This window comes from Thermobia domestica, chromosome 8 (genome assembly GCF_964235325.1).
Source record: "Thermobia domestica chromosome 8, izTheDome1.hap1.1, whole genome shotgun sequence".
In the NCBI taxonomy this organism is placed as follows: domain Eukaryota; kingdom Metazoa; phylum Arthropoda; class Insecta; order Zygentoma; family Lepismatidae; genus Thermobia; species Thermobia domestica.
In genome coordinates this window covers 108,191,215-108,205,003 of record NC_137461.1, presented here as the reverse complement: position 1 = coordinate 108,205,003, position 13,789 = coordinate 108,191,215, and the positions used below count along the sequence as shown (strand labels likewise).

Here is a 13,789-nt window from a genome sequence, read left to right as displayed (position 1 = left end):
ATTTGAAACGGATTCGTCACTTAGATATTTAAATAATTCCTGTTTGTTTTGCGAATGACGCAAAAACATTGACCAATATTTGGGTATCCTCACATTTGGGCCTACTTCTGTCTCATTCCATGACTTCGATCTTCACGTGTCTCGCTTTTTATGAAAGTTTCATAATAAGTGTTCCAGACAACATGTAATGCCAATGTTTTCCTCATTTCAGTTTTAATTTGCCTCAAGAAACACATATAAAAGTAGTCTTCAAATGTTTTAGAACCTACCGTAAAAGCAAGAAAATGAATTAAGGCTCCACCATCTCAAATAATAGCATGACAATTTAAAGCCTCAGCTGAAATGATATCGGTTGCTTCATTGACCTGAACCTCATTCTGGATGCACACAAGAACGTCAGATTTCTTGGAACAGTACATCTTGTCAACTACTTGCAACTGAAGGAAGGTATTTTTGAAATTCATGAGCAAAGATTACGTCCGTATCACCTTTTCTTGATTGTGTAGCTATGCACATTTGGCCCAAAAGAGAAAACTCACTTGGTTTTCTTGTGCCCGCTTACGCTTTGGTGTTCTGAACTTTTTATTATTATTATTATTATTATTATTATTGAGGTGTCAAATGGTTTACTTCTTCTAATAAGGACTTAATTTAGGAAACTGTCATATTGTTGTTTACTTTTATCCAAAAGGATTGACTGATTCTTTGTCTTCGCTAACGTCTCCTTGAAGATTCACTAGTTCGTTACCGAAGTCGAGAAATGGATTTTCATTCTTCCGAATCGCTTCAATCATGTTTTTCACATTACATAGAAAATATTCTTGACCTTTTGCCATTTCATCATGCTGAAAGTAGCCACCTCATTATATATTTGTCTTCATTCCCAGAGTGGTGGACAAACACCGTGCTCGTGGGTTTTCTCTGGGTTCTCCCGTTTCCTCCCACTTTCTTCATTCCACCATTTCACTCATCTTTCATCATCACCGTCTCCTTTAGCCTAGCCGGCATACCGTGGGACGTAAAACTCAAAGATTTCATTTTTCATTTTCTTCATTCCCAGAAGAAAATTTAAAGTCTTCATGTCGCTTAGTTACTTCAGGAGCAAACGTAGACCAGTTCAGAAGAGCAATTGGATCTTGAGTTAAGTTAATTATTTCCTCTGTTCCCGTTAGTATCTTGTTTAGCGGTTCGTGGCCTTGATTGATTGCAATGGAAAAGAAATGCTTCTTAAAGTTATTGATAGTGAACCTTCCAATCTTGAACTCATTAAGGACCGATTTTTGTACTTGTTTCATGTCATTAACATGGATAGGAACCCATCTGACATAGTGATAGTGGTCACATGCAAAAAAAAGACACCTCCGAAATGTTCCAAGGCTGCAACTTAAAGGTCAAAATTTTCCTCTCTATGAGCACGTACAAACATCAGCAAGAGAGTCTCCTAATTCCATAGCAAGAATCCAATACGCAAACGTAGAGTATATACTGTTGCTCTTAACCCAGGTATTAAGTTCAGTTTCCGGTGATACTTCTTCGTAAGCTTCATTGATTAGTGCCTGCAGTGCAACGTATGTTATCTAATGAGCATATCTAGCTTTTATGACATGTACGGCCTTTAGAATACTATCTGCGATTCCTTGAGAGGCTAAACCAGCCTCGACAAGAGCTTCAATCCATCCTGATTCCTGCAAGATATCTCCAGTCGCCTTTCACTTTATTTTTCTATATAAAAGCCTCCAAGCATGATCACAATATCTTTCAGAGAATCATAGCTCCACTGAAGTCGCTGCATTATACCATAAATTGGTTGATCCCCAGTTATCAAGGATATCGGCTCTGGATTTAAATTATGTACGGCTTTCTTAACCAACTCCATTGGGTGAAGGATAATTTGTGGATCACTAGAAGATTCTTTAAATAAAGAAAAAATCCACTAATGTTTGGCTGCACTTTCGTTACTAATTTCTTATGATAGGCTGACCAAGTTACTCCAGCCTTAATTATTCAGGAAAGTTGTAACGGGAAAGTGAAAATAAACTTAGTTCCTCCCAAGGTGAAAAATGTTTCCACAATTAGTTTGTCAGAAATTTTAGATACAAATGATTACAACAACAGTATTGCTAACTGAAATATTATATAACTTCATTCTGTAAAAATAAAATGTCAACACTCACATTTCTTATATAACTTTTAACTCTGAAAATGGTATCCAAAATTTATAGGTAACAGTAGGCTATATAGCGGGATTCTGGACATTACAAATTCATTTTATATAAATGCAATTAACTTGCTTTACTTTGGTGCAAAGAATACGATTCTATTTTCTTTCTGTGGGAAGTTATACAGATTTAAATATTTTACTAGAATATTTACGGGCGGCCATATTGATGACGTCATAAGTTTCGGTTTATTAGAATCTCACTTCTGCCATCCTATGTTATTAACTAGGTGATCTAAAGACTAAATCTGCAGTGGTGGAGCATCTGTAACTCTTTCTTATTTATTCATACAAGTATAACATACCTATATTTTACAGCTACGAAGCCACCCCACTATGTCTTCTCTAAAATCACATAACTACCTTATGTGAAATGATACAGAAAATATATTGGTAACGTTTTGTAGATCATAATAAGATCTACATTTTCTGTTACTACAATATTTTTAGAATTCTTGATAATTACGGAGTTATTCAGATTTAAAATTAAAAACAAGTGTCAAAAAACACTTTTTTCAAGTTTTCTTTAATAAAATCTCAAACATGGCACCATATACAGATACTGCAACCAATTATGTATAATTTGCAGTTAATTTACTTTATTGGGACAAAAACGACTGTTTTAGGTCTATTCACGGGCGGCCATGTTGATGACGTCATAACTCTCGATCTACTGGAACGCCAGTTTGGCCCCCCTTCTATTGTTTATGTATATGACCCAAAGAATGAATCTACAGTGGGGGCCAAACTTTTACATTCACGGTAACTCCCAACTCAATTTATGTCTACGAACAAATGACTGTAACAATATACTCAAGTGTTTACAAACACTTCCTTTGTTAATTTCCAGAATGTATCTTCTGGATTCGATGCTCTATATAAGGAGAAACCAATTGTTACCCAAGGTGCCAGAATCAATATTTAATTTGTGTTTTTAGTTTTAATTTTTAAAAATGCCACAATAATACTCATTTTTATATTGTTTTTAGTTTTATTAATTTCTTTTTACTATGTTGGGTCTACTTCATGTGTCTGGATAAGCCTAGGATTACCATTTTCCGAAGCCCAGATGTTCTCCTTTATGTTTGCAAGACACTTCATATGCATGCTAATAAACGCCCGGATCCGTGAAATTATTCATAACTGGTTAGTTTTTTTCTCAATTCCTCAGAAGTCCGAATAAAAATTTACGATAAAAAAAAAAAAGTTTTTCGATAATTCCGCGATAGAAAGAGGCACTCAGTTATTTTTGAACGAACATTTGTTATTGTTATTAATAATATTATTACGAGCGCCTACTTTCAAAGAATTTTTTACTTTTATCATCCATTTCCTCACAGAATTGCACTGTTATTATTCCCTAAGTAAACAAAAACTGGGTTTCCTTATTTCATTCTTCGTACTATTTATTTTCGTTTTGGTTTGAACCCAAGTTCTGGTCCTTATGGTTTCTTTTTGTGTTAGATTTAATCAAATACGTGTGTGCACATAAATTGTTTTGCTCTTCCCTACCAGATTTGTGCAACAAGAATAAGATCTCCGTAAAAGTCGAAAATATGTAGTAAATAGTGAAGTATACAAGGGAAATGAGTAAGGCCTATTTTATGTTGATTCTGAAACTTTCCTGCGCATTAACTATGATCATATTCTTGTGCACATTTATAGTTTTTTGGTCTGTGTAGGACTTGCAATCCCAAAGATAAACATTTTAATCTAAAGACTTCTTGTATTTGCCTTGTTTCTTTTTTGCTAATAATTTGTATGTTAGTACATTTTACGTTTGATACTGTCATGCAGCTTTCTTGATATCTTGTAACTGTAGGATAATTTGCCGGTACTACTTACAACAAAAGTTTTTCTTTAGTTAATTTTTGTTTATCTTATTCTCTTTGGTAGTAGGACTTTAAACTTTGAATTTGATTTTCGCAGTAAGAGTAAACTGTGACCCCATCTATGTTGTATTATTATCACTATTTCATTGTTTGTAATTTCTGTGGCTTTTTCCGATCAGTCACCTTAATTGCTTTGATGAGGATGATAGATAATAAAAGATGACCAAAATTAGAAACAACGAAACAGTGATATAGAACGTAAATAAGTTTATTATTTTCTTTGTGCATGAGATCGGACGAAGATGTAGCCTAATTCAAGTTTTACAGACTGGTGTGTACCACTCTGATGACGCATTGTGTTTATTGACGAATATCTTATGAGATAAAAATACAGAAATTTTTGTTTATATCCTAGAACTCGGTTGCCAGTTGCTCGTTCGGCGCATGGAGCAGCCGTATATGATGGAAAACTCTGGATATTTGCTGGATACGATGGAAATGCTAGGTTGAACGATATGTGGACAATTTCGTTGTTGGTGAGTTTATTTGCGATTAGTTGGTAGTTCAGTCATCAACAGCGATGTAGCGACCATTTTGAAAGCAATAAAAGTGCCTTTTACTTTGAAATACGTACCACTAGTAATACATTAAGAATTTATTATTATAAATCACTTAACATTATTATTATTGTTTATTTTGTTATGTTAAGATGTGGTGTGGTTTTAATTTTTAACCGCCTCCAAAAAAAATGGATGAGTTTTCATTTGACTCATATATATATATATATATATATATATATGAATGAGAGAGAGAGAGTTTATTTATTTATTTTGGATATGTTCACGAATAAATTGGGCATTGGTGTACCAATTTTGATGATTCTTTTTTGTTTGAAAGCGTATATTTTCCTGGTGGTCCCACGTAAATGTAATCGGGATACAATTATAATCTTTCTGGCTAGGCCATGAAATACCTCACTGGATGTAGTGTGAAATACTATAATTGTGTATACGATCACATAACTTCGACATAGGTGCACAAATTTTGTCGATATGAAGTAGCATAATATTTTTTCTTTTCTTTCTCCTTTTCCTTTTTCATTTTTTAATTCTTATGTACAATGTCAGCAGAATCATGATGTCAGTAACTTCCAGAGGCCTTCACTTGGTGCTGAAACATGCTTGCTCAAAATTTCCTTGGATATGAGTTGCAATTCATACTATATATATGCATCTGGTCTGCAAAGTGATTGAATAAATTTTAAAAAAAAGAAAGAAAAAAAAAGATTAGCGTATTCTTTATTCACATTTTTAGTGATGTATTTATTATGCAATGTTATACTCGGTATTATGTAGCGAATAGATATGGATAAAATTAATAATCCTTAACAAATATTGTATTCGTACATATTTGCAGCTACCGTGATGTGTATGTAAGTTAAAAGTTAAAAAGGTACACCTCAGCATACAGTCAGAATGGACTAGAGACAGGGTTAGAAATTCGTAGAGTCACGGGATATCGTACTACATAGTCAGAACTTTCGTGTAGTTTCGTACATCGTATAAATAATTATTTGACTTCTTTGTTTCAAATACTAGTGTTTTAAATAACTACTACAATATTTAAGTTTTTTGTACTGTGTAAACAGAAATTAAAATTTTGATTAATTAAAAAAAAAACATTGTTTTGTGTCACCAATTAACAGTATCGAATTAATTTACAGTCATATTGCAATATTTACTCTGGTATCCAAAATGGATAGGGTTTAATATAAGAAATGTGCAGGTAATTAAAATTAATGCTACGAAGATCTTACGCTCTAAAGCGAGTAATTCTTAGTTGAATTTTTTGATAGCAAAGTTTACATTGAAAGCAGCTCTTAACGATTTTCATGTAGCAAACTGTCAAGCTGTATATCTACGTCTTATTACCAGTGCTGGAAAGTGTTATTGAATTTATGTATAAAATTCAACAGCTTTCCAGTACCAAGGGTAAGTCAGACGTAGATCTGCAGCTAAATATTGAATTCCCAGTATATTAACCTCTATTAGGGAAATTAAAGGGTCTGTAGAATTGTCGTTTTGCCGAGCTTAACCCTCACCTCCGTGACTGTCTTTTTCTCTCCCACGGAAATTTTCTTGGACTCTGTTTCAACATTAAAGATAAGTAAGAATGGTCTGTGTAACTCTCAAGGGCAAAGCATGTTATGCTTTCATTTCCTGCATTACTAAACATTGAAAAATTTCTCACGTAGAAATTGCAGTTTACAACATTCGAGGGCGGTGTTGTTTATATTTTATCACTAAAATGCGGAAAGTGGATCTCATTTACAAGAAATAAGGTAATTAATATTGTGTAATGCATATAGCATCTGAAGCTTAATCTTGTATTATTTCAACAATTCTTCTGGGAGCGTATTTACAATTTTTCAGTAAAAATATAACTAATATCCTTGCTTATGAATACTTGTAAACGTTTATGGCTAATCGTTAGTATATTTAGTAGTCGAAAGTTTACATCTTCGCCTAAACAGAAGACCATTCTGCAACTCTGTTCATTCGTGAGAACAATTGTTTGAGTGACTTAGAATGAAATATTCTATATTATATATACTTATTATAGTGTAATATTTTGTTTGAAATTGATATCAAAATTTAGTTAAATAGGTGAGCATTTATTATTATTATTATTATTATTATTATTATTATTATTATTATTATTATTATTATTATTATTATTATTCACTACATTTTTGATACCTTCTGAACGATACTGGCGTAACTTCGGTACTCAAAAGGACGCTAAACGCGTATCCAAGTAACATTTTTTTTTTTTAATTTATGCATTGACCTAATTAGATTATTGGGTATTTGCATTTCTAAGTGGGACTTAATGTCAGCCATCCATGTGGTTAGCGCACGTGGCTCAGGTTCAATGCCCGGTAGGAGCACAATATTTTCTATGTTGTAAGGATCAATTTGAATTACGAGATATCGAACTCCGTTCTAGAAAGCCACACATGACTCATTATAAATTCTAGCTGTCATAGGCTGCCATGAGTTGTAACGCCAGGGAGTTCTAATCTACTCAGGACGCAATCACTGTAAACCAAAATATATATTCAGTACTTGTCACACATCTTCGTATTCTGCATCCGATGTTGCAAGGATAGTGAATTTTCTTAAACACGAGAAAGCTTTCAAGTGCTACTAATACATATGTACTTATTATCTCATACACAAGTATGAGCTCCTTCGTAGCTAAGCGGTTAGCATACACGCCTTTGACGCGGGAAACCGGGGTTCGATTCCCGGCAGGAGCTCGTTTGGTTCGGATTCCACGTTAATCAGTAGGTCCCGTCGCATATAGCCTTACTGCTGAAAGGGACGTTAAACTCAAAATCAACTCAACTCATACACAAGTATATCAGAATGCTTAAGGATGTCAGTGTTTATTTTTATTTTTCGCAGGGCGATAGATGGTGGGAAGAAGTGGCACAAGCTGGAAATTGTCCACCTACCTGTTGCAACTTTCCTGTAGCTGTAGCCCGGGAGTCGATGTTCGTGTTCAGTGGTCAAAGTGGCGCCAAAATCACTAACAGTCTCTTCCAGTTCCATTTCAAAGATAAGTGGTAAGTTATAATAATCATATTTTGGTCAGTGCTGTGTTAGTTATTATTCTTGCAGATCGTCATCATATATTCAAAGTGATTGAGAGAATTTAATCAGTTTTGTGAATTTCAGAAGTCTTGGTTTCCCAATGTGCTATTCCAATTTACCATATCGATTTTTTTATTTGTTCCAACGTAAAAATTGATGCATTGATACTAATGGTGATTTTGAAAAGGATATATATATATACAGACCCTATAATAGAAATGAAAACAGAGTAATAATAATTAAGGAAAGAAAAGAACATCACACACCGTGAAACACGTATGATACACCTGGGAACGAATTTTCGGATCTGCTCCCCACGATTTAACCAATGTAACCCAGATACATGTGTATTGTGGTTGGCGATCAAATATGATGGCCTCAGTATTTGTTCATCTTATATCCTGGGTAAGTGTAGAATGCATCTATGTTGCGTAACTCTTGATCTGTTTGTTTAGGTAAAGTTTTAGATTATTTTCTGGGTCTGAAAATAAGGAACTTTTCTATAATAATTTTTAATAATTTTTGTTCATTTATATATATATATATATATATACATACATATATATATATATATTTGATGTGTTAAATATCTAGATGAAAGGTTCCGTGTAACTCAAAATTAGATATATATTCAACATGCATTCCGGATGCAATAAGGCGAATAAAAATATATATGAATGTTCTTCCTGTACATACAATCACTATTTCATTAAATTCCTGAATGACTATTTCATTTAATTACATTTATAGTTGTCCCAAATATATGGAAACGCTCTAGCTAAGTGACTTATTTCTTTTTAACATAGTTGGACTCGAATTTCAACGGAGCATATTCTTCGAGGAGCTCCTCCCCCACCTGCTCGCCGGTACGGTCACACAATGGTAGCTTTCGATAGGCATTTGTACGTATTCGGAGGCGCTGCTGATAGCACCTTGCCCAACGATCTTCACTGCTACGATTTGGATACACAGACGTGGTCCATCGTTCAGCCGTCGAGAGACTCTCAGGTGCCCTCTGGTCGGCTCTTCCATGCTGCTGCTGTGATAGGAGATGCAATGTACATATTTGGAGGAACAGTCGATAATAATGTGAGGAGTGGAGAGATGTATAGGTTCCAGGTAAGGAAAACATATAAAATTATATTTCATCACTCAGTTTTTGTGTTTACGTTAATATTTTAGGTTCATTTTAAATTTGACCGGTCTGGCTCGGTTTTTCTTAAGTTAAACAATTAAATAGCTAGAGTTCCTTATGTCAATATTGTTCGCCAATGCTTCCTTGGGGAGGGAGAACCGGGTTCGATTCCCAGGGAGGAAAGTATATATGGTGCAGACCCTAGCTTAAGCCGTAAGTGCATGTCTCATATAACCTCGGTGCTCAAAGGAACGTTAAACTCCGAAACCAACCAGTATCTTTCCGCCTTTTTCTGAGAGAAGTAGAAGAGTTTGAGGGAAGAATTTTGAGAATAGTTCGTCGAAGATGATTTTTCGCCAACTTTCTTGATCACTGCATCTTCCCAATAGACGAAGTTTCTACTTCAAAAAATAAATATAATGAACGTTTTAAGAAAGTATTCTTTTCAAGGGAGGCCCGGGTTCGATTCCCGATGGGAGCTCATGTGGTTCGGATTCCACGTTAATCAGTAGGTCCACGTCTTATATAGCCTCGCTGGTGAAAAGGGACGTTAAACTCAAAATCAACTCAACTCAAAGTATTCTTTTCAAATACTCTTCAGTGTCTCTCAGAAAGAGATGAGAAGAAACGTACGTGACCATTCTGCCCGCGAACAACTTTCCCCGATCTTGACCGCCTTTAATATACCACCTCACTATACTCAGTGCATTTCCCGTACATATTATTATTATTAATTTTCCTACACGTTTTTCATTCTGCTTTATCCCTTGTTTTTTATTCCTTATTATACTTTCATATTTTATTATTATTAGTTAATTTTTATTTTTTAATAGTTTTTCCCTATGTCATACAATTTTTCTCTTAATTTATTATTATTTCCTCCCTTCACTCCTATCGACCAACCTGTCCCATTAGTTTTATCTTCCTTCATCTATTTTGCCACTAACACGTGACCATGCAATCTAATATGGTGCCTACTGGAGCACTTAGCACTTAAAAAAAAAAAAAAAAACTTTCCTCTCAACTTCTTCTGCTTCTGTCTGATAGAATATTTCACCGGAAGTGCTCATAGTACTTTTTTACTGTGTATGATTTATGCTTTAACTGTTTCCTAGTAATCCAGTATATGTAAGACTTGTTCCATAACTTTTATCTTGTGTATCTATTGCTTGAAGAAAATAACATATGGAACTCTCGTGTGAGAGTTTGGAATGTCCTGTTACACAATAGCAGATCACTTCACGATGTAGCCCTCACCAGTGGGGATGTAGTGTCGCCATCAATGCAGTAGTTGCTGTATGCCGTGCATATCACTTATACACCGTATTGACGAACTCAGCGTTGGTCGACGGCGCGAGATCAGGAGAATGAGGAGGGGGAAATGGTACAACATCGTCGAACTGCAGCTTCTTTAACGCTATGCCTGTCTTCCGACGTGTGTGTGGGGTGCCATGTTGTGTTGAATAATTGGATGTATCCCCTACAAACGGACGCAGACGTGCACTCAATTTCTGCAGAGTATGCACATATCACTGAGTTCATATTTGCGCCTTGTTCTAGACATTCGATTAGAAAATCACTTTCCTAATTCTAAGGAACGGTGATAAGGATTTTCACCCTTATGGAACGATGGGGGTTCGGATATTGGTATTCTGTTGCCTGACTTTTAGTCATTGGGTCGTAATGACGTAGCCATGAGTCATCCGCGGTGATGATACAACGCAGAAAGACCTTTCTTCGCATTGCAAATTGCAACGAAACTAGTTTTGCCTACATATGCGAACTCGGACTTATTTCATCTCATTTGACAACTGCCTCCCGCTGCTTAATACGGTGACTTGCACAATTAGTTCATCAACGTGTGCCAGCATCTCTTGTCTGTATGCGGAGACCACTGCGATGCTTGTATTCCAAACTAGATGTGGCAGGCGATCATCCGTATAGTCCTTACCTACCTTTTGACCGTGCTACTATCTACGCATACTCCATTGTATAATAATTAATGAACATCCTAGAGACCTGCACGGGCCGAATTTTTCGGCCCGAGTCCAATCCAGCCCGAACGTACCTAGGCCCGGCCCGAGCCCGGCCCGGCCCGATACGTTTTTCCAAATTCTTGGCCCAAGCCCGGCCCGGGCCCGATAAATTTTAAAAGTTTTTGGCCCGACCCCGGCCCGATAATTTTTTTAAAAAATTAGCTCGAGCCGGACTCTTTCTCAAAATTTAGTACTAAATTTGAACTAACCCTCAGAAACATTTTCTAAACTCTGGTTCACAACCTGACGCTTGCCTCCCGAATGGTACCATTGCCTCCTAGAACTTTCCCTGTCATAGAGAGAACAAAAACTCCATTCCCTGTAACAAAAATCTAACTTGATTGATTTTTAGCATAAAGTGAAGATGGCAATATTGTTTAGCGACAGGCAAACATTCCCACCCTTTCTTTTTATATTTTGAGTTCAGTGAAGGTCAAGGTCAGAGCTAAATTTACCGCATAATGCCTGCAATCCTCTATAGTGAAAGTGGAGCCGCTAAGCAACACAAACTAAATAGCTATTGCATTCTTTGTAACATTTCTCACGAACACATTTCTTCAACGTTTGGATTTATTCCAATTATCGTTTAACGAAAGTCAATGATTATTAAAGAATTGCAATTGATCGGCCCCAGCCCGGCCGGACCTGAAGAGAAATCAGTGTCGGCCAGCCCAAGCCCGGCCCGGCCCAAAGAAATAACAGTGTCGACCCGCCCAAGCCCGGCCCGGCCCAAAGAAATAACACAGTCGGCCCGCCCGTGCAGGTCTCTAGAACATCCATAGGTGGAATACCTTCCGCTGTTAGGAATTTCATCATAACATACTGCTTTAACTATACATCCATGTAGTCTACCATCTTTTATTCTACAAATCCAACATCAGTGATGTAATCTGCAAATAAAAACACACCAGAAAGAGGACATTCTATATTTTAATTTGAGGATAGCATCTTTCATTTCTATGAGTTTCTGCACAACTACAAACAGATACATTCGTTCATCAATATTTCGGATACATCCTGCTATTCACTATCTACACAATGAAATTTAGAATTGCATCATTTGAAGTCTTTTCTTACATAACAAAAATAAATGTTTTAAGAAAATTGTGTGAAATATATAGATGGCTTTAATTCTACATGAAATCATTTGTACTTTCAAGAGTCAATATTATCATAAATCAATTTGATGTTAAAATCTTACAGAAGGATTATCTACAGTATATGAAAAATTTTCGCTGACAATTCTTTGTTTTCTACAGAGCACAAAAATAACTACAGTTTCTCTTTGAAAAGCTGGTTAAGATTGATATTTAAATAATTTACGGTTGAATTTAAGAAAAAAATCACTTCCTAGATAACTGTTTATAAGAAAAACTATTGTGTCAAAGATTTACAGGAAACCTAATCTACTGCTAGCAGTTCTTATATCTATGAAAAATCGACAACTAAAATTTAACGTTTGGATTAATTTCTTTTTGTGAATAAATTACTGGCTACAACATAAGACAAAATAAACCAGTAGATTTCTTTTACTTTTTACACACGGAAAACGGCTGTAATCTCGACACTTCGGAACAGTTGCATTCAGTTGCGAACAAAATCTTTAAATATTTAAATTAGTGAGTAAAAAATGTTGAATAAAGGCTTATTGTGAACGAATTTCATTCCTTCTACTTCCAAGCCTATCGTGTAAACTAAAGGAAATTGCCAAGAGGGACAACTTTTAATTAACTTTGAAATCACCAACAAAAATAGAAAAATCCTTCACTTGTTAAAATTATTTTTTGGATCACAGTTCGTAAGCTGGGATATGCAAGGACAGATGTGATTACAAAACGAAACAGTAGTACATGCTACAGACTCCAAGGTGATGCTGCGATCTCAGGCTTGTCGAAGCATTTACGTACTATTATACAGTTCATTGTCGTTCAAAGTTTACGTAAAACGTATTAAAAAAAAAAAAAAAAGTAAATGAATTTCATTAGAACTAAAAAATCTGTAACGAAATACAGACAATGGTAATTTATACAAAGAACTACTACAGAAATACTTTTTTTTTTTTTTTGGTAAGAGGATATTTTTAAAAGTAATTAACATACATTATTTCATTCAAAAGCATAGTGTTTATATTACTACATTAGTAATAGATCCCTCCCCGCTGCTCTAGTGGCTAGCGCGTGCGCCTTTGGTTCATTTCATTTCGTTTCAATAATACTACTGTTTTTAATTTTCGAATTTTTGCATCAGATTTTCGGGCTATTGGTTTTGTCATCACTGGAGAAGAGAAAAATAAAATTTACTGAATCTGGCAGCACTAATAACTGACATTTTGTATTTGTGTGTTTCAAAAGTGTATTGTGCTATGTTCGCGAGTATGTAGTTACTTACACATGTAATTAGAGGTTTGTTTAGCTTCATTGTGCTCTATTCATGAGATATATACACTTAAATAATTGCTCTAGAATAAACAGTAAAGTGATTTTACCAAAATAACTAAATAAGTAAAATAAAATCCAACTACATTGACAGGAAGTTTTCAGCTACTACAAGAAGAGCAAATACGATTTTATGTTAACATGCTGTCTCTTTCTTATAATTTTCTTAAAACTTTTATATTTCTCTTCATGAAACTTCATCTATCCGAATAATGCAACAATCAACAAAGTCATCGGGACCCATTCTAAATTTCATTCCATAGTTGACTAGCCAAATGCATCCGAAATACCAGTGAATAAACATATAATTAGTACCGTGTTAACTAATAAGTACTTCACATAATAATTTGTTCTCTCCGCATTGTATCTGTTCGTTATTACAAATTATACTATTGGTAGACAGCGAAAGGATAAGGCAGCCTTTTACACTGAAAACTTTAAAAATGTAAAACTGATGGAATTCTGGGCTTTTGT

The 13,789-nt window shown here is 35.1% G+C and overlaps 1 protein-coding gene across 2 annotated transcripts in view; it reads left to right on the top strand.

Annotated features, from left to right (window-relative positions):
• Positions 1 to 13,789, top strand: part of Lztr1 (Leucine zipper like transcription regulator 1) — a 66,140-nt gene that overhangs the window by 21,982 nt on the left and 30,369 nt on the right. For both annotated transcript variants that reach the window (XM_081768868.1, XM_081768869.1), the window contains exons 6-8: positions 4,466 to 4,586; positions 7,521 to 7,681; positions 8,516 to 8,828. In XM_081768868.1, coding sequence (XP_081624994.1) covers positions 4,466 to 4,586; positions 7,521 to 7,681; positions 8,516 to 8,828 — 595 coding nt within the window. The remainder of the gene's footprint in view (positions 1 to 4,465; positions 4,587 to 7,520; positions 7,682 to 8,515; positions 8,829 to 13,789) is intronic.